The sequence below is a fragment of the Nycticebus coucang genome, chromosome 16, assembly GCF_027406575.1.
Source record: "Nycticebus coucang isolate mNycCou1 chromosome 16, mNycCou1.pri, whole genome shotgun sequence".
In the NCBI taxonomy this organism is placed as follows: Eukaryota; Metazoa; Chordata; class Mammalia; order Primates; family Lorisidae; genus Nycticebus; species Nycticebus coucang.
Window position 1 is genome coordinate 78,011,194 of NC_069795.1, and position 21,542 is coordinate 78,032,735.

The window sequence follows — 21,542 nt, forward strand, 5'->3', positions numbered from 1 at the left end:
TAAATGAAAAGAGGAGACGTTGTTTCTCTGAAAATCAGCTAACATCTTCGGGGAGGGGCGTCACCTCGGAGCCTCAGTTTGCTTATCTATAAAATAGAAATAGCAATACGGCTTCACAAAGTGGAGGGAGTGAAGGTGCCTGAGAGAGGTATAAGCCTGCACAGAAGCAAACCCGCAACGCATCTCAAGGGTCTCCGAAAAGCTCCTAGACTTCCTCTCCCGCGCCTGGGAGGGGCGAGCACAGCGACCGAGCCGGAGGGGGCGGGGCGAGGAGGTTAGCTTTGTTCTCCCCCCGCCCAGCCCCGCCCCGCCCAGCCCCCACACTAGATATCGCGAGAGGGCGGGCCGGGTTGGCTTTGGCGTCGGCGTCTCTCCCGCGCTGTGGCGCTAGGCCGGTGTTTCTCCGCGAGTCACGGAGAAAGTGCTTGCAGCAAGGGCGCGCGAAGGGCCGCCAGCCGCGCGGCGTTGCCTCTGGCGTCGGGGTCGTTGTGTCGTGACAACGACGCCGGTAGCCGTTTCCGAGACAGCAAGTGCGGTCGCTTTAGCCCCAGGCGGGCTCCGCGGCTGCCTGGCGGGTGTCTACGACCGCCCGACGCTTCTCTTCGCGGACCCCACGCCAAGCAGCGACCCTGAGCCGACAGCCCGAGCGCCCGGCAATGGCGGCCTCGACGGCCTCGCACCGGCCCATCAAGGGGATCCTGAAGAACAAGACCTCTACGACTTCCTCTGCGGTGGCGTCGGCCGAACAGCCCCGCGGGAGTGTAGACGAGGAGCTGAGGTGAGAGCTGGGAGGGACAGCCTGGGCAGCCCCTCCTTCCCGGCCAGCGGCCTCGCGCTGCCGCTGTTGCCGACCCGACCCCGACCGCGGGCCGGCTCGGCTGCGAGGATGCGGCTCCGGCGCCGCTCGGGTCTCCTCCTCCTGCTCCGACTAGCCGCGGGGTGGAGTGATGTTAAAGAAGGCAGGACCAGTGACGTTTACCGTGTTTCCTTTTTTTTAAAGTATATGTGCATCTATAACGTTTAAACAAACGTGATCTTTGAACTTCCTGTAATTGGGAACGTTGAAGAATCAAATTGAAGCTTCACAGCTCTGTTATGCTTTTATTATCTTAACCTCCTCTTGAGGTTATCTAAAATTCTTCGATATTTAAAGTGTTATTTTCTTGCCTTGGAAACCTTTTAACATTTAGGCTCAAGATAATAAGCTCCCATTAGCATTGTGCCACACTCGTAATTCCTGGTTTGTCGCTCTTTCTGTACTAAGAAAACGAAAATTTTCTAAGTCCTTCATCTCTATTTGATGGAAAGCTATCTATTTCTAATGATTTTTGCATGTGCACCTCAAGTTTTGCATGTTTCCTAGTTTTTGTGTTTAAAGACCTGTCTAAGCGGGCGGCGCCTGTGGCTCAGTCCGTAAGGCGCCGGCCCCATATACTGAGGGTGGTGGGTTCAAACCCGGCCCCAGCTGAACTGCAACAAAAAAATAGCCGGGCGTTGTGGCGGGCACCTGTAGTCCCAGCTACTCGGGAGGCTGAGGCAAGAGAATCGCTTAAGCCCAGGAGTTGGAGGTTGTGTGATGCCATGGCATTCTACAGAGGGCCATAAAGTGAGACTCTGTCTCTACAAAAAAAAAAAAAAAAAAAAAAGACCTGTTTAAGCTCAAAACAGTTCAGAGAGGATCAGCTTAATGCCCCAGTGATATTTTAGTTGCTCTTGCATACTCTTCAAGTACACATGTTACAAAGATGTTGACCTGAAGCGTTGTGTGTAATAGTAATAGTTGGAAGCAACCCAAAGTCCATTAGTAAGAACTGATGAAATATTAATTATGGTACATTTGTATAAATGGAATAATATACCAGTCTTTAAAAAAGAATGAGATAGGCACTTAGCACAGAATAAGATATCCAAGATGCAGTACTCAGTGAAAATAGCAGTGCAGTATCTGTAATATAAAATATACTGCTGGGTTACAAGTGTAAGCGGTCTTGAGTGTTATAATAAAAATGTAAGGTAGTGATTCTCAACCTTCCTAATGTCGCAGCCCTTTAAAACAGTTCCTGTAGGTCACAACCCACAGGTTGAGGACCGCTGATGTAAGGACTCGACATTCTGGAAATAAGGCTTCAGAAAAGTTATTGAAATCTGTAGTCATGTTCGTGAAATCTTAGAATAGTGGAACTAGGGCATTCCTGTATAAAAAGTCTAATTTAGGATTGTGAAAGGAGTTACTGCTTAGTAGTGATAAATTTATAGAGACTCTTGTTACCTTGAAGAAAAGGTAAGTAGGATCACAACTTAGAATCATGGCCTTGGGGTTGGAAAGGACCTTAGTTTTGTCTAGCAACTCTTCCATGCTGGTGCTCTTAGATCTTACATTCCCTCACGTGTAATTTTCCAACCTCTATTTGGGATAAGCAGCTGTAAGGAGCTGGGGGGTTCGAGAGGTTTCATGGTTGTGGGTCATGGAATTAGAAAAGAGAATCTCACCAGAACATATTCTGTAGCAGGAAGACCAAGATAATAAAAGGTAAATAAATTAACTATAGAAGGCCGTAGTGTAACTGCAGGTTTTTCAGCAGCAGGAATAATGCCACACTGGCATTGTTAAGCTATTCTCCAGAGTGAGCTGTTTTTTGTCCAGATACCAGGTAGCTTAAACTTTTTCCCTGTCTTTCTGTGCTTGATTTCTATTTATTCTCAACTTTGATCTGCTATAATGGCCCCATTCTATGGGTTGGCTTCTATCTCTCTGTAATTGGCTGGGTTTACATTCAGGTCTTTTCTGCAACAACAGCCACACTACCTCAACTATAGGGCTGCTTCTACTGGAGGACATGCTGGCAAGGCAGATTCACTTAAAAAGGACTTATGCAAGGTAGGTAACTGAGTTGGCTAGTTAGAGGGCTATATCTTCAGAGGAAGCTATCAAGCACTACTTCATTGAGGCTCATGATGTTTAGTTTCAAGTCATAAAAGGGATGGGCTTTCTCTTGATCATTGTTAATACGAATGTAAAGCAAAGACACTAATGCTGTTAGGAATACTGTATTGTTTTCATCTGTTTTCTATTGCTTATAACAGAATACCTGAAACTGGGTGATTTATAAGAAACAACAAAATTTACTTCTTACAGTTCTAGAGGCTGGGAAAACCAAGGTCAAGGAAGTATGTCTGGTGAGTGTCTCTTTTTTGGCAGGGACTTTTATAGAGTCCCAAGGCAGCAAAGGGCATCACACAGTAAGAGGGATGAGCATAATAGGTCAGGTTTCTCCCTCTCTTATAAAGCCACCAGTTCCACTCTTATGACTCATTAATCCATAGATGGATAATCTATTCATGAGAGCAAAGCCCTCGTGACCCAATCACCTTTTAAATGCTCCACCTTTCAGCACTGCCACATTGGGGATCAAGTTTCAACATGAGTTTCACAGGGGACAAACATTCAAACCAGAAAAAAAAAAACACATAGAGGTGGCACCAGTAGCTCAGAGGGTAGGGCGCTGGCCATATATGCTGAGGCTGGCAGTTTGAACCCAGCCTGGGCCAGCTAAAACACCAATGACAATTGCAACAACAACAACAAAAAATAGTTGGGCATTATGATGGGCGCCTGTAGTCCCAGCTATTTGGGAGGCTGAGGCAAGAGAATCGCTTAAGCCCAAGAATTTTAGGTTGCTGTGAGTTGTGATGCCACTGCACTCTACCCAGTGTGACAGCTTGAGACTGTCTCAAAAAAAATATACATTATTACTTGTGTCACAGCTCATACAAATAATAGTGAAGTTAATTATAAAGAAGATTTGAACAGAAACAGTAAAACTGGTTGGCCCACCATAGCCATGGATTTTTCATCCAAAGATTCATCCAACCATAGCTCAAAAACACTTAATAAAAATAATAATATAGCACTTTTTATAAATATGGTAATTTTTTTGGTTCATTGATACCAAATTTATTTCATTCCAACAAGAGAATTGAAAATAATAATAAAACTTAATTTTCCTTGTTATTAATTTTAAACTTTTTTTCTTAGTGGTATTAAACACCGTGTGCATTAGTCAAAGGTTGTCGAAAGAAACAGAATGGACAGATACACAGGACTATCCAGAAAGTATCCAGGCGTATGCATCTCTGTGTTTCATGATGTTTGGCTGGCTGTTTTCTGGACATGGGCAGCCCTTAAATGTAATATTTTTTAAAAATATAGTATAACAGCTATTTCCATAACATTTACATTGTATTAGGTATTATGAATAATCTAGAGAGGAGTTAAAGAATACAGAAAGATGCGTAGGTTATATGTAAATACTATACCATTTTATGTAAGAGACTTGAGCACTGCATATTTTTGTATCCAAGGGGGATCCTGGAACCAATTCTCCAGAGAGATAAGGGACAACTAGCTGAACACATTTGAAATAAGCTTTTTGTAATGTGTCATTTTGATTTAATTGCAACTAGTATTCCCTCTTTTGTATAACAAAAAAAAAAACCTGAAAATAAATAGCTCTTGAAATTATATTACGCTTAGAATTCAGAACCTTACATAGGTAGTGCAGTGGTCTAACTTGAAATGTCGGAACACAGTATAAAGCAGAAGAATTTCATGTTAATGTGAAAATGACAAAGGATCTAAGTTGATTGTCATTTCAGTTAAAATGTCCTATAAAGTCCCAACAGACAATGAATTAATGAGTACTGAACCCTTCATTCCTAAGGGAAGTGTGGGGTTAGATTCCTACAAGCCTCTAATTGCAAAATTTTCATCACCCGATAAATATATAACCTTGTTTTCTGTGTGTTTCTATCAAAAGACACCTTACTTAATATACAGGGTAGCCATAAAGTTCCTAAGCAGTATAAATAGTTGTAACTATTTAAATTGCCCATGAACTTTATGGCCATTCTGTATATTGTTGGTTTGTTAACACTGAATCTTGTGGCCAATAGCACTATGACTCCTACATGAAGGAAGTTTATCTAATAAGTATTTTCTCCATAAGACACATCACAGTCTTCTTGCACTTGGGGACACTAGATAGCACTTCACACTTCAGGGAGCTTTACATGTGAATTCATCAACAAAAATTCAAAATAGACATTGAAAAGGACACCTTTTTATGATATGTGAGCTGAAACAAGAAGGCAGAACCACCTGTTTGACCTGAGCCAGAAACATGATGCCTCAACTGGGAATAAGTGCAGGTTTTCCCCTGCACTGCAGATGTCTGTGAGTGATAGGTAATGTGCCTCAAATTTTGGTTTGAGGATTACCAATTTTAGCAAGTAGGTGAACTTGCTGATAGTGAGGATGAGCCCTATCTTCTGTCGGTGCTTTTTCATGTAAAACATAGTGGGATAGTACCAAGGAATTTTTTTAAGGTAAAAAATTCAGACACACTTCATTTATGTATATACTACTATCCTTAGGTAATTCTCAAGACGCGGTATACTTCTAAAGTAAGGTTCTGTATAGCTATAGTCTATTTTTTAAATCCAGTTCTTGTGAGAACTAATCAACCATCATTATGGGGAAGTTTGGTTTTTAAATGACTCAGTTCTGTTATTTTCGTATTCTTGTACTTTGTATTAGTGGTTTCTTCAGGTATCACTATTTGAGAGTTAGTTAAATTAAAACTGTATGGAATTCATAAATCCACATTGTAATTAGGTATAGACAAATCTCAGTACCTTGCAATACGCTATTAAACTAGTTTCAACACCAGTATCATCTCCTGTGATTGTGGAATTCTCATTCTTCTTTCAGGACCCTTTCAATGTAGTACACAACTTATGAAGGTCTAATGTAACAGACAAGAGTACATAAGTGTATTTCATTGAAAACAAGACACTGTTGATTCTAAGATGTACCACCAGGAAAAAAAAAACACTGCCAATTATGATTATAAGATGCCATCCATTTTAATATACAGTAGAACCTCCGTAGTTGGCCACCTCCCTACATTGACTACCACCTAACGTTGACCTAATTTTTATAGACCAATATGCACCACATATGCTCAATGGAAATTCCTCTCTTTCAGAGATCTAAAAATGTGCATTTGGAATTATTGACAATATATTAAATGTCATTAAAGCCTACCTGTGGGAAGTATTATAGCTTAGTGGTAAATCTGGAGCCAGACTGCCTGGGTTCAGATCCTGTCTGCCACTTATTAGCAAACTTTATTAGCTGTGATTTTTCTATGAGTTTTATTCATTATATTTGTGCCTGGCTACTTTTTCTATTTTTAATAGAGATATGGTGTTGCCTGCCTGTCGTCTTAGCTTCTAGGGAGGCTGAGGCAAGAGCATCTCTTGAGCCCAAGAGTTTGAGGTCACTGTGAACTATGATGACACCATGGCACGCTATCCAGGGTGAGGAAGTGAGACATCTGTTTACATGGCAGATCTGCTGTGATGGTGAAGGCACCTGCTGGTTTCAGTTTTCCCCCTTCCTCTTCGGTGACTAGTTTTCTTAAAGCCTAAATCTGGTCCTTAAAAAGACACCACTTCTCACTTTCACTTTGTTAGCTCATACAGTGCCATCTTAAAGACCTACTCCTACTTGTTACTTGTAACTGGCTCATTTGATAATTTGGCTGTGCTTGAAGTGGGAAGCAGAATTTTGCCTCAAGGTGTTTAAATTGCACATTTCAATAAGTGGTTCTTTAAATGAAGATTCAATTTACATAGATTAACAAAATATAAGACTTTGAAACCTGACATTACTCAACAAAGTAACATTTAACAATGAAAGCAATTACAAGCAAGCAAAAAGTAACTTTTGGAAGTGAACTATTTTCCTCAGTGAGCCTTTGACCATAATATTCCGCTTCCCTTTATAGGCAGAAAAAGACAAAGTTACAGTGTGCCTGTATCTTAAATTGTTACCAGTGGAAATTGTTAATCTAAATGCAATTTTATTCAAATCAAATTTGCCTACATATTGTCTAAGACTACTATGAAATTTCAATTGAACAGTGCCCCTACGTGTGTCTGTAGAGATACTCACCCCGGGAAGGTCAAACAGTTCTTGTTGGTACTGGGATTAAACTCAGATTCAGTCCTTCTGTGCTATTCCACAACTAATGTTCATTCTACCAAAACTTAAGAAATGCCAATTTTCACATCCATTGTCTTCTGGTAACTTCTGCTTTACTTTCTACCTAAAAATTCCTAGCAACTTTTTGGTACCCGTTGTTTTATACCCTTATTTAAATGTTTATTATTGCAAGATATTGTTATCCTTCATGAATCTGAGTGATTCTGTAAGATTTCTTTTTCTCTTAGTGTTACGTTGAGCAAATTTTGAGGCTTCTATTTACAGTGGGAAGTAAACTAAACCCTAAAAGGACTGGGAAAAACTGGGGTTCTGTGTACTGTGGTTTTTGTATATAAATCTAAAGAACTCATTTATGGGAAGGTTTGCAATAGATAGACAAAGGATATAAATGTCATTCAGACAAGAAAAGTATAATAAGCATTTTTCATATTTTTTATTAAGTAATGAACAAAAAACCCACACAAAACAGCTTTTAAATACTATTTTATATCTGCTGAGGTGGAAAACACACACAAATACCCTATCTTAACATGTTTTGGTAATTATTTGGGCCATTACAAATTGTCCTCTTTAAAAAACAAAGGCCATGTGGCAACATGGAGTGAACTATTAAAGTTCTTAATAAATTTAATATATGTATATTTTTAAGAGGTTCTTGCTCTGATGCCTAGGCTGGAGAGCAGTGGCATGGTCATAGCTCACTGCAGACTTGTATTTCTGAGCTGCGATGATCTTCCACCTCAGGCTCCTGGGTAACTAGGATTACAAGTATACACTACCATGCCTGGCTAATTTTTTAAAAGCCCAGGCTGTTTCCAAATTCCTGAACTCAAGTGATCCTCCTACCTTGGTTTCCGAAAGCACTAGGATTTTTTTAGAGTGCCAGGGTCAATTTCATAGCTCACAGCAACCTCAAACTCTTGGGTTCAGTTCAAGCACTCCTCTTGCCTCAGCCTCCCAAGTAGCTGGGACTACACCCGGGTATTTTTGGGGATGGGGGTGGGGGGTATCTCACTCTGGCTGGTCTCAGACTCCTGAGGTCAAGCAATTGACCTACCTTGGTCTCCCAGAGTGCTGGGATTACAGGTGTGAGCCACCACACTGGGCCCTGAAGCACTAGGATTCTGCTAGTACTTTCTACCTAAAAATTCCTAGTAACTTTTTGGTATCCATTGTTTTATACCCTTATTAAAATGCTTATTATTGCAAGATACTGTTTTCTTTCTTGAATCTGAGTGATTCTGTAAGATTTCTTTTTCTCTTATAGTACATTTTGATTCACACTTGTACTAGCAGAGTTATCATATTTTATTCTTAATTTTAAGAAAATATAATTTCGATTTGTGTTCTGTAGTTCTTTTTCCTTTATTATTATCTTGCAAAAAAGATTTACAAATATGCAACCAGTCATTAATGTGTTTATTTTTAAAATATTTTATTGCAATACACATATGTAAAAATATTAAATGTATAGTGTAAGAAAATATTACAAAGCAAATAACCACATAGCCATCATCTTTGTCAGGGAGTATTTCTGTCACCTCAGAAATGTGGCTTACCCTTGCCAATCAGTGTCCTCCTTCCCCCTAATAGAAACTACTATCCTGATTTGTGGTAATCCCTGCAGCATGCATCCCTATACACTTTAGTTTTGCCTGCTTATGAACTTTATGTAAATGGAGATGTGTTAGTTTTCTTTTACAATATTTTTAATTGGAAATGTTTATTGGGGGGACATTTATTTAGATGAGTATAATGGATCTTCCTTTGATTATTAATTGGATTGTGTTCACAAAATTAATCTACTCTTAAAACTCAAATCTGTTTTTTTCATTACCTACTAATGAGAAGCTTCTTTATCATTTCTGCTATACATCTTTAGAAGTATTTCTCTTTTCACTGTGCATTTCCTTACATTGAATATGGCCATGATCACACCTATGGTGCATCTTACAAGGGTACATGTGAAATTTACTAAATGTAGAATACAAATGTCTTAGCACAATAATTAAGAAAATGTCGTGAAGGCTATGTTAACCTATTTGATGAAAATATTTCAAATTGTATATAAAACCAGCACATTGTACCCCATGATTGCATTAATGTACACAGCTATGATTTAATTTTAAAATAAAATTTTTAAAGCTGGAAAAAAAAGAATATGGCCATAAGAAGACCTAGTAATTTACTTTCTAAGTTTATAGAAATTTTTAAGTAATAGAACTGAGACAAAATAAAATTTCTGAAACTATAGTTTTAGACAAACGGAAATGCTTTTTAGAAATAGTCTGTGGCATATCTTAAATATTTCAAAATCATTTAAATGTTGAGTCTTACAGGGCAAAGGTGGAAGGCATTCAGTACAAAAGCAATTTAAACTTTTCAGAATGCCATGTCTGAACTGAATCCCTACAGTGCTAAGTGAGATCTTGTTTCATATTCTTCACCCAAACCTTTTGATTTTAAAATCATAAAAGGCTAGTCCAAAGGTAGTGAGTTATCTCAATTGATTGTTCATAGTCACAGATTGAATGTCTTGTTCTACTCTTTCTCCCTTCTCACTACTGCATTTGACTAGTAAAGTTTTTTTTAATTAAAAGTAAATAAAACAATTTAAAAATAAAAGTAAAAAAATAAATAAAATCATAAAAACTCTTTATATTTGTGTAGCGCTTTTATAATTTGGTTTCACAGACATTTCAGTTGATTCAACAGCCCTAAATCATAAGAAGGATTGTTATTAAATTCCATTTTATAATTTCTTATTTTTTTTTTTTTCAGTACACAGCACACTTAGAGTTAGTTTTATTACTGTTCTTGGTGTTACATTTATTGCAATCACTAACTTACACACTGTAATGTTTAAAGGTCGTGTGCCAGCACCCCTTAATTTGTGTTATGGGCTCTATTTCCTCTGAGTCCTGCACGTTTTTTTTTTTATTTTCTCTATACATACACATGTGTTTATTTGGTTTCCACTTTCTGCCTTCACAAAATTAGAAAGGCTTAAAATTTAATAACAATAACAATGTTTAAGATAAGGACTAGAAACAAAAACCTCGTAAAGAACAAAGATAAATACATTTAGAAAAGAAATCAGATTGCTGCAATGAAATATTAAGCAATAATAATAATGCAAAAAAAGTAACATTCACATTGTCAGATTAGAGTATGTCCATCATAGAATGCTTTGACTCTGAGGTTCGGTATGGAGTAATCAGTTAACTTATTTTTTTTCCAAAAGTCTCAGAAAATAGACAACTAATATTTATAAATAAAAATAAAAGATAATTTCGGTGGTGCCTATGGCTCAAAGGAGTAGGGTGCTGGCCACATATGCTGGAGGTGGCAGGTTCAAACCCAGCCCCAGCCAAAAACTGCAAAAAAAAAAAAAAAGATAATTTCAAAAAATAGATCATGCCAATTTTATAGACAATAGAAAAAGAAGAAATACTTCAAAATCAATCTACTTCATCTGGATACACCTGATATTAAAATTAGAAAAAATACATTATTATAAAGAGAAATTACAAACATATTTCACTTATAAATGAGGATGCAGTATCCTAAACAACATATTAACAAGGTGAATTAAAAATTAATGTTTAAGTAATAGACTTTGGTCAAAATTAAATCCAATTTATGTGAGAATTATTCACTATTTTCTTTTCTTTTTGTTTTTTTTTTTCCTTTTACTTTCCCTCACCCCCTCCCTCCTTCTCTCTCTGTCTGTTCTCCACTTCCCCCATGCCCCACTGTGTCATTAATTGTCATCATATCAAAGTTCAATACATAGGATTCATGCTTCTCCATTCCTGTGATGCTTCACCAAGAATAATGTGTTCCATCTCCATCCAGGTTAATAGAAATGCTGCAAAATCTCCATTTTTTTTAATGGCTGAATAGTATTCCATGATATACATATACCACAGCTTGCCAGTCCATTGGTAGTGTATAGTTGGCCCTTGAATAACACAGAGGTTGGGGGCACTGACACCCCACTCCCATACCCAGAAGTCAAAAATCCACTACAACTTTTGGCTCCCCAGGACTTTACTAATAGCCTACTGTTGATTGGAAACTTCACTTACAACATAAATAGTTCATTAACACATATTTTGTATGGTATATGTATTATAAACTGTATTCTTACATAAAGTAAGCTAGAGAAAATAAATCATAAAGCAGAGAAAGTGTTTACTATTCATTAAATGGAAGTGGATCATCCTAAAGGTCTTCATCCTTGTCTTCACATTGAGTAAGCTGAGGAGGGGTTAGTCTTGCTGGCTCAGGGATGATAGAAGAGATGGCTGGAGAAGCAAACATACAGGGTGTAACTTCATGGAAATGCATCATTATTTCTGCATGACTTTTGTGTTTTCATTTTCTCTAAAAGTTTTTCTATATGGTACCAGTCCATCTTCCATCATTTGCTTTTGTTTTAGTGCCTATACCATAGAAGGGGCTATGTTGTCAGAGAAAGCAAAAGCAGTCTTGAATACAGAAACCTGCCAGATTGTTTAATGTCAATTTGATTTTTGGTGCTGCTGCTTCTGCATCTTCTTCCCCATTGTCTGGCACTGGCTGGGAATCTCCAACAAGTTATATGTTAATTCCTCTGGCATGATGGCTGTTAGCTCTTGAATTTCTCCAAGATCCATATCATGAAGCTCTTCACCTCTCCAGCCCCCCCTCACTTTCTTTTTTTTTTTTTTTTGCCACAGTCCATTTTATGATTTCCTTGATTGGCTCTGTCATAAATCTGTGAAGTCATGCATGACATGTGGACAGTTTTCTCCAGCAGTAATTTGTTGTTTGGGGATTGTTCTCTTTCATAGCTTTTTCTACAACAATGTCATCTTCAGTGGTGTAATCCTTCCAGACTCTCATGATGTTCTCTCTGCTGGGATTCTCTTCCATAGCACTAACAATTCTTTCCATAGAATAATATATATAATGAGCCATAAAGAGCGTTATGACTGTCTGACTTAGAGGCGAAATTAGAGGGGTTGTGTTTGGAGGCAGGTAGACTACTTTGATGCCTTTAGTGATGAACTCACGGGGTTCTTGGCGGCCAGATACTTGATATCAAAGAACTTTAAAAGGGAACCATTTACTGGCAAGGTACTAATTCCTGACTTCAGAGACAAAGCATTGTTGGAACCAATCCAGAGAAAGAGTTCTTGTCCAGGCCTTCTTGTTATACAATCAGAATACTGGCACCTGTTCTCTTTTCACTTCAAGGCTCAGGAGCTAGCAGCTTTATAGACAGTCCTGATCATAAAGCCTACTACAGTTGCAGAAAACTGTAGAATTAACTAACCTGTCCCTTCCTACCTTAAATACTGGTGCTCACTTCTCTTCCTTACTCCTTAATAAATATGCTTTATTTATTAATGACATTTCTCTCCCAGAATGGAGCACTTTTGTGTGCATTAAAAACCTGTTGAGATAGGTATTCATCTCAATGATTTTCTTTTTTTTAGAGAGAGTCTCATTTTGTCACCCTTGGTAGAGTGCGGTGTCATCAAAGCTCACAGCAACCTCAAACTCGTCTCAAGTGATGGTCTCGCCTTAGCCTCCAGAGCAGCTGTGACTACAGGCGCCTGCCACAGTGCTCAGCTATTTTTAGAGACAGGATCTGGTTCTTGCTCAGGCTGGTCTCAAATCTGTGAGCTCAGGTAATCCACGTGCCTTGGCCTCCCAGAGTGCTAGGAATACAGGCATGAGCTCCTACTCCTGGCCTCAAGTGATTTTCTTAATGGCATCTGGGAACCTGTCTGCTGCCTCTGAGTCAGCAGAAGCTACGTTTTTTTAAGCCAAACCTATTTCAAAATTATCAAAGCATTCTGTGCTGGCATAAATTTTTCAGCTTTAGTTCCTTAATCTTCCTTTGCTTTAAGTTACCAGATAATCACTTTTTCCTCAAATCATTGGAATCTATAGCTCTGCCTTTCTTGTAGCAGACCTGCACTCACATAAAAGCTTCATTTTCAACACAAAATAGGTATTTCTCTAAATGGAAGGTTTTTGTGCCTGCTGGCCTGTTGGTGTAGTTGTATCAACATCTTCATGAATCCCTTTTTTTCAATGGTCCTTACACTGGAAATCAATATTGTTCAAAGCAAAGTTTGTTTAGTCAGTCAAATCAAATGACTTTTTTCAAATGCTAATCACATTTTAATTTGATTAGTTGAAAATTCAGATGAATTGAGTGGACATCCATATGAGTTCCATTCTGAAGGAACAACAAAGCATTTCTTTAAACAAGAAGTGTTGTTTCTCTGCTTAAAAATAATGACTTCTATATCTTATTTTGTAACTTCTTATAAGCTTTTAAGATTTTGAGTATTTCATGGTGAAAAGACTTTAGGCAACTTCTGACATTGTTTTTTTTAGAGGGGATAGGAGTTGTAGTGTCAGTCACCTGTGGATGTCTGTCTGGGCCTACCTTGCCTCTTGAGAAAATGAAGGGTAGGTAAGATTTATAAAGAATATGTAGTCTGGAGTGTTCAGTTTGCAGTGGAGTATTATTCTTTATAAAAGGAAATGCAAACACATGCTACAACATGTGGTTCAACAAGGGTCAGCATGGGTGAACCTTGAAGACATTATGCTAAGTGAAATAAGCCAAATTACAGAAAGAGAAATACCGTATGATTTCACTTATGTTAGGTACATAGAGTAGTCTAATTCATAGAAACAGGAAGTAGAATCTCCGGACGTTGGGTGGTTGCTTGGATTTGGTGGGTAGAGGGAAGAAGGGGAGTTAGAGTTTAATAGATAACAGAGTTTCAGTTGGGAAAGATGAAAAAGTTCTGGAGATGGATGATGGTGATGGTTGCACAGCAGTGGGAATGTGTTTAATGCCACTGAATTGTATCCCTCTTTTTTTTTTTTTTTTTCAGTTTTTGGCCGGGGCTGGGTTTGAACCCGCCACCTCTTGCATAAGGGGCCGATGCCCTACCTCTTTGAGCCACAGGTGCTGCCCCCGAATTGTACACTTAAAAATGGTTTAAGTGCTTGCTTCAGCAGCACTATACCAAAAGAATTTGGAAAAGGTTAGCAAAAAAAAAATTTTAAATGGTATACTTTATGTTATGTATATTTTACCACAATGAAAGAAGAAGGGGAAAAATGGCCTGTTCTGAAGTGGGGACACTGGGTACTTTAAGGAAGAAAGCAAGAGAACATAAAATCAAACGTAGCTTCCAGGAATGAGCATGTATAATTTTTATACTCACCAAACCATTTTGAAAGCATGGAGAAAGGAACATGATAGTAACATGGAAGTACGTCATTTTTTAAGGGCATATTAGGATCTGGGAAATTGAAGATACCTACAGTAAAACCTGACCAAACCAAATGCAAAAAGGTTGATTTGAATCAGTGGAACATTTATATTGATTCTTTTCAAAGCAATTTGATTTTCAAGTACATAACAAAGTCACAAACTGCACATGTAACAAAATAATGTTGGCTTGTAGAGAGCTCTTTGAAGTCCTTTTTAATGAATAGATAATTGGTAATCAGATGTTTAATTATTTAACACTTAAGTAGTTGTGTGTATACTTTGTTGAATGGATTTTAATTGATATTCCTAAATTACTTATGAAGCGTTTCTATTTTCGAGTAAATCTGAGTATACCATTTCTTGGTTTTTCTAGATCCAAAAATCAGTTTTTATTTTACTTGCAGTCCAATTATTTAGTGTTATCTGAGTTTAACGAAACTTTCTCTGTAGTTTTATCTTCTGAATATTTATGTTCTGCATGTTATGGATATCTCTGAAGAAATTGTGCCAAGGAAATATTTCTGTTATTTATTTTTATCCTTCCTATACACTTATCCTGTATTTTGCGTGTTTTCTTTGTTTTGTTTTTTGGCTGGGGCTGGGTTTGAACCCGCCACCTCTGGTATATGGGGCTGGCGCCCTACTCCTTTGAGCCACAGGTGCCGCCTGTTTTTGTTTTGTTTTGTTTTGTTTTTTAATCAGTTGCCAGTATTATGATCAGAAATTCTTAATTCTGCAGACATCAGGGAATGTGTAGATTTTGATTATAGTTATTCTATAGACTGTATGAAGACTAAGCATGCCAAAGAATGTAATAGTATTTTGAAGGCCTGCGGTAGATTCTGAATACTATGTGTTTAACATGTGGGTACTAAATGTTATATAAAATATTTACCAACATTTTATTGTAATTACTTAATGGCTTTTACTCTGAGTCAATTTCTGTTCCAAGGAAGTATATATGAAAATAGAGGTTAATAGGGCGGTGCCTGTGGCTCAAAGGAGTAGGGTGCCAGCCCCATATACTGGAGGTGGTGGGTTCAAACCCAGCCCCAGCCAAAAACTGCAAAAAAAAAAAAAGTTAATAAATAGAAGTTGAAATACGAGATTTGAGTGTGAATTTTAAATGTGCAGGTTTATCTTTTACTGCATTGGGAAAAACATTTTTTCTTTTTAATTTTAGTAAAAAATCCCAGAAGTGGGATGAAATGAACATCCTGGCAACATATCATCCAGCAGACAAAGACTATGGGTTAATGAAAATAGATGAACCAAGCACTCCCTACCACAGGTAATGTTACATGGACATCATTCCTGTTGTGACTTGTTTCCATTTTGCATTTGATACGAGCTTCTGGATGAGAGCTATTTTGAGTTTGTGTTTTATTTTATATTTGTTACTGGAGCAGTAGTCAGTAACCTAACTGCATTTTTTTTTTTTAGTAATAGTATAAATAATATGTAACTTAAAATTATAGAATCCATTTCATACATTATAATTGTATTAGTAAACATTTATTTATTGTACTTCAGTGGTCACTAGCTACTAATAATGCACAGAGATTTGTGAGTTTTGCCTTCGTTAAAAGGAAGATAGGAATTGGGCTCATTTGTTTCCCAAGTAGAAATTAGGGGCTTACTCCCTCTCTTTGCAAAAAATGATAACTGCATGGATGATAACTTTTTTAACTCATCATTAGTATTAATTCATGTTCTTATTTTTGAACTTATGTAATATTGTATTTCAGATAATTACATTGTCATTTTTTTTTTGGCAGTTTCACATCTCAGAATTTTTTTTTTTTATTTTTTTTAGAGATGGAGTTTCACTTTGTTGCCCTTGGTAGAGTGCAGTAGCATCACAGCTCACAGCAACCTCCAGCTCTTGGGCTTAGGCGATTCTCTTGCCTTAGTCTCCCAAGTAGCTGGGACTACAGGCGCCCACCACAATACCTGGCTATTTTTTGGTGCGGTTTGGCCGGGGCCAGGTTTAAACCCACCACCCTCAGTATATGGAGCCTGCACTCTGCTCACTGAGTCACAGGCGCTGCCCAACACATCTCAGAATTTTTTTAAATGAATTGTGAAATGACATTGTATAGCAAAAACCAGTATAAAGACAAGAACAGTGCACCAGTAAGCATTATAAGAAGTTGGAGATTCTAACTAAGTAGAAATACCTAATTAAGATTAGTCCATAGCTTGTGTTGAATAAAGATTTCCAGGTCTAAAATATTTTGTCATTGAAATAAGACATCAATCCAGAAGGTACCATTAAAATAGGGTTAAGAAGTACTGTATTTTAAATCAATGGATGAAAACTTCGGAAGATAATTTGAGATAACATGATACTAACAAAAACAGTAAAAATAAGAATATATATGAAGATGTTAAAGATTGTGACAAGGGTAGAAAGAAATAAATCAAATAGGAGGTACAGATACTATAACCCAATACTAATGAATTTTTAGTTAAGAAATAGACTTTATTGGCTGGGCAAGGTGGCTCACGCCTGTAATCCTAGCACTATGGGAGGTCCGAGGCAGGTCGCAATTGCCTGCTGTTAGGAGTTCCAGACCAGCCTGAGCTAGAGCAAGACCCCATCTTTACTAAAAACAGAAAAACTAGCTAGGTGTTTTGGCAAGTGCCTGTAGTCCCAGCTACTTGGGAAGCTGAGGCAGAAAGATTGCTTGAGCCTAGGAATTTGAGCCATGGCACTCTACCCAGTGAAACTCTGTCTCAAACAACAAACAAATAATAAAAGTTAAAAAAAAAAAAAGACTTTATGAAGAAACTTATATTCTTGTTTTCTCCTAATTATAAGTACATACTTTGAAACATGTCTTTCTTTCTGTTCTTCCTTTTCTTTCTTGCCTTTCTCTCTCTCTCTTTTTTTTTTTAAGAGACAATTCTCCATATGTTGGCCATGCTAGAGTACCATGGCTATTCATAGGCACAGTGATGGTGTACCACAGCCCTCAAACCCCTGAGCTAAAACGATCCTCCCACCTCAGCCTCCTGAGTAGCTAGAGCTATGGCCATATGCCCCTGTACCCAGCTTCTAAAATATTTCTTAAAACCTTTTCTGCACCACAGTCTAAAGTCAGGGATTTGTTCCTTTTCAATGAATGTAGTGGCCATCCCTCACTTACTTCCATTCCTCACTTGCTTGTGGCAGTTGGCATGATTTTAAAAAATAGTTGTGGCCCTATTTTTTGACTGTTTATATTTAAAATATAATATCAATGGTAGATATTTACTGGAAAGTTATTTTGTCCTTAAGAAATTGAGACTGTATGTACAGATATAATTGCTCAGCTTTTATCAATTCCTTTCATGGCTTTTTTTTTTTTTTTATTTGACAGTATCTGTTGCCCAGTCTAGAGTGCAATGGCATCATCATAGCTCACTATAACCTTGAATTCCTGGGCTCAAGCAATCCTCCTACCTCAGGCTCCTGAGTAACTGGGCCTATAGACTTGCACCACCAAGTCCAGCTAATTTTTATATTTTTTTATAGAGACAGTGTCTCACTACTGCTCAGGCTGGTCTTGAGCTCCTGCCCTCAGCTTCCCAAAATGCAAAGATTACAGATGTGAGTCGCCACACCCCACCAGAAGATGCTTTTTATAGATAGGTCATATTTTACTACTTAATCTCATACTATAATTATACAAAAAGGTATTCTTTTTATATGCAAATACAAGCATACAATTCATCTATAAATTTTATAACATAAATAGAATTTCCTATAGGACAATTCCATAAATTGACAATTGTTTATTTTACCCTACTCAATTAAATCCAACAATGTAGATGAGTTTATTTCAACTTCCCTTGGAAAAAAGAGCGTAATCTAAACTATTTTTTTCAGATGATCAAATTTTCCATATAGTTGTCCCTTAATGTCCATGGGGAATTGGTTCCAAAACCTTGGAAATTCACAGACACTAAAATCCCTGATACAGAAAGACTTTGTATTTGCATATAACCTATGCATATCCCCCATGAATACTTTAAGTCATCTCTATATTACTTATAATAATACAATGTAAATGCTGTGTAAATAGTTGTTATACTCTATTGTTTGGAATAGTGACACGAAAAAAGTCTGTCCATGTTCAGTACAGCTGCAGTTTTTATTTTCAATTTTTAGTCCATGGAGAATTCATGGATATGGAAGACAGATTATCGTTATGGTTATATATTTTTTAATCAGTTGGAGTCTTTTCTTGGTTGGTACTATGCTTTTAAATATTTGTATTGAATAGAAACTATTTAAAGTTAAACCTCAAAGATGATGACAGAGCTATAAATATATTGATGTTTTAAAATAAGGTTGATAGAATTATATTTTTCTACCTGGTTCTTCTTGTTGAAAGATTACATCTCATGTATTAATTACAATGTGCTTCTCATCCTAGTATGATAGGTGATGATGAAGATGCGCATAGTGATCCAGAGACCACTGAACCTGTGACACCAGATATCTTAGCTAAGAAGTAAGTACTGATGACTAGAAAGCATTTTCACTTGTGCTGTTTTTAGCTGTACAGAGTAAAAGCCATTTTACATTGCATTACTCATATAAGTATAAATAAGCAAAAGGCTAGATTTTTCATAGCAACTTTTTCCAATCTTATTTCTTGATTATGGTCAAGGTATGCAGGTAGCAGGAAGATTAGGGTATCTGAACCTGGGATACTAAAGTATGTCTTCCCTGAGGTTTTTTTTTTTTTTTTTGCAGTTTTTGGTCAGGGCTGGGTTTGAACCCACCACCTCCGGTATATGGGGCCAGTGTCCTACTCCTTGAGCCACAGGCACCGCCCTTCCCTGTGGGTTTTTTAAAATGCCCTGCCATGGCTCAGCACCCGTTGCTCAGTAGTTAGTGCACTGGCCACATACACTGAGGCAGGCAGGTTCGAACCTGGCCTGGGCCTTCGAAACAATGATAACTGCAACAAAAAAATAGCTGGGCATTGTGGTGGGTACCTGTAGTCCCGGCTACTTGGGAGGCTGCGGCAAGAGAATCACTTAAGCCCAAGAGTTTGAGTTTGCTGTGAGCTGTGATGCCACAGCACTCTATCTACCACGGGTGACAGAGTGAGACTCTGTCCCAAAAAAATAAATACATAAATAAATAAAAATAAAATGCCCTGCCACTTGTGTTTTTTTGTTTGTTTTCTTTTGGTGTTTTTTTGGTTGCAGTTGTCATTGAGGTTTAGTTGGCCAGGGCTGGGTTCGAACCCGCCACCCTCAGTGTATGTGGCTAGTGCCATAATCACTGTGCTGTGGATGCCGAGCCAGCCACTTGTGTTTTAAAGATAGAAGTTGGGGTGGGGGGGAGAAGATAGGAGTGAGAAAGGCAAAAATTAGTAAATTCATGAAATAAAAGCTTTCTTCCTTTGCTGTTATTGATTTTAGCACCCGTTCTGCTATTCTTGTTGCTTATTGATTTCTACATCCATTTCTATTTTTTTGCTTTTTATTTTCCTCATCAGGTTAGCATATTAATGATGTTTAAATGTTTACTTATGAGGCTTAAAAGTTGAATAAGACTCTTAAATAATACAAGAATAACAAGTGTTAATTTATTTGTAAATGGTTGTTGAATAGATTAGCTGCTGCTGAAGGCGCCGAGCTGAAGTATCGGGTTCGGGAACAAGAAAGCAGTGGAGAGGAGGATAGTGACCTGTCACCTGAAGAGCAAGGTAGTTTGTTTCCTCTATTGCTTACAGCATGATGATGATAATTTTTGGTAAAATAAGTCCATTATTTAGAAGATTAGCATATGGTTTTCTTTTTGGGAAAGTGTAGGATAGGAAAATAGAAAGCAATGTTTTCATAATTCAGGTGCTACTTGTATGCTTTCTATTCTGTTAAGTATGTTAAATGGTATGCATCATCTTTAAATATAACTCAACTAGATTTAGCTTTTGGTTGTTGGTTACATCTACAACCCTGACCCCCATATTATGTAGGGGTAGGCAAACAAGACTCAGGCAAAGAGTCAAGGGTTTGACTCAGACATAAGACCAGGGGGGAATGTTATGCCCCAACTCCATCTTGCTGGGGGCTTTCAACACCCCCCTTTAAGACAGGAAGCTCAGCTGAAAGAGTTTTGTAATAACTGCAAAACCCCAACTTCCCCTTGTAAAAATTCCCCTTACAGGTGTTGGCTCTTGTCAAACTCGCCTTGCATTAAGGACTCCCCTCCCCTACTGAAAGCCCCTTACAAAAGGTTTCCACCCCCTGCTTCTAGGGGTCAAGAGACTTTGAGGCGTGAGCCCACTCTTGGCCTGGCTGATCAATAAAGGACCCTTGCTTAATTTGGACTCAGTGTGCTGGTGTTTCTCTCTTCCACTAGGTTCAGGTATGACAAGGCAATAGTAAGACCTTGTCTAAAAATAAATAAATAAAAGTAGTTGTAACTATTCCTTTCATTGTACTTTTTAGTGCCTAGTACAGAATAGATGCTTAGTATATACTTAGTAAATCCGTGCTTTTAACTGTGCACAGTGGGTCACACTTACAATCCCAGCAACTCAGGAGGCTGAAAGGCAGAAGGATCACTTTAGCCTAAGAGTTTCAGGCTGCAGGCTAGAATTGTGCCACTGCACTCCAGCCTAGGCAGCAGAGTGAGACTCTATCTCTTTTAAAAATAGTTAATGCTTTTAGAGTCACAGATGGGTGGTCTTTAAGCTGTGAGAGCTAATTTCCTAGTTGCTTGTGCTCTTTGTGTTGTTAAGGCAGTGAACCTCGTGAACCAAGATGGTCAAACACAGAGTAACAGTCTTTATTAGGTCCTATCAAACTAAAAGAGCAATAGTGTCATGGGAAGGTGATCAAGACAGCCTTCCTAACAGGGATGGAAGAGGCCCTTGTAGCCCATTTAGCACAAAACACAGTTAAGGCATTGCTGCCTACCAGTGATTTCTGTTTTCACAAGTAACAGCGATTACCTATAAAGGTGGGGAGAAAAGGAATGTATTTTATCTTGTTGCTTTTTATACTTTTTGAACTATGAGAATGTATAATCTTCTCAAGAATTTAAAAATTTTGTATATGTTCAACTCTCTGTAAGTAAAAACCAACCCTTTGTATGGGAGGAAAGATGCAAGAAAAACATACACAGTCACAAAAAAGAACATGGAGTGGAAGTATACTTGAAGCAGGTAG

At 37.9% G+C, this 21,542-nt stretch overlaps 1 protein-coding gene across 1 annotated transcript in view; it reads left to right on the top strand.

Annotated features, from left to right (window-relative positions):
* Positions 1 to 312: 312 nt before the first annotated feature.
* The window catches only part of PPP1R2 (protein phosphatase 1 regulatory inhibitor subunit 2), a 28,506-nt gene continuing 7,276 nt past the window's right edge, over positions 313 to 21,542 (top strand). Inside the window, exons 1-4 of the mRNA XM_053565214.1 lie at positions 313 to 778; positions 15,547 to 15,654; positions 18,788 to 18,865; positions 19,980 to 20,074. Of these exons, the coding sequence (XP_053421189.1) occupies positions 657 to 778; positions 15,547 to 15,654; positions 18,788 to 18,865; positions 19,980 to 20,074 (403 nt within the window). The 5' untranslated portion in view covers positions 313 to 656. The remainder of the gene's footprint in view (positions 779 to 15,546; positions 15,655 to 18,787; positions 18,866 to 19,979; positions 20,075 to 21,542) is intronic.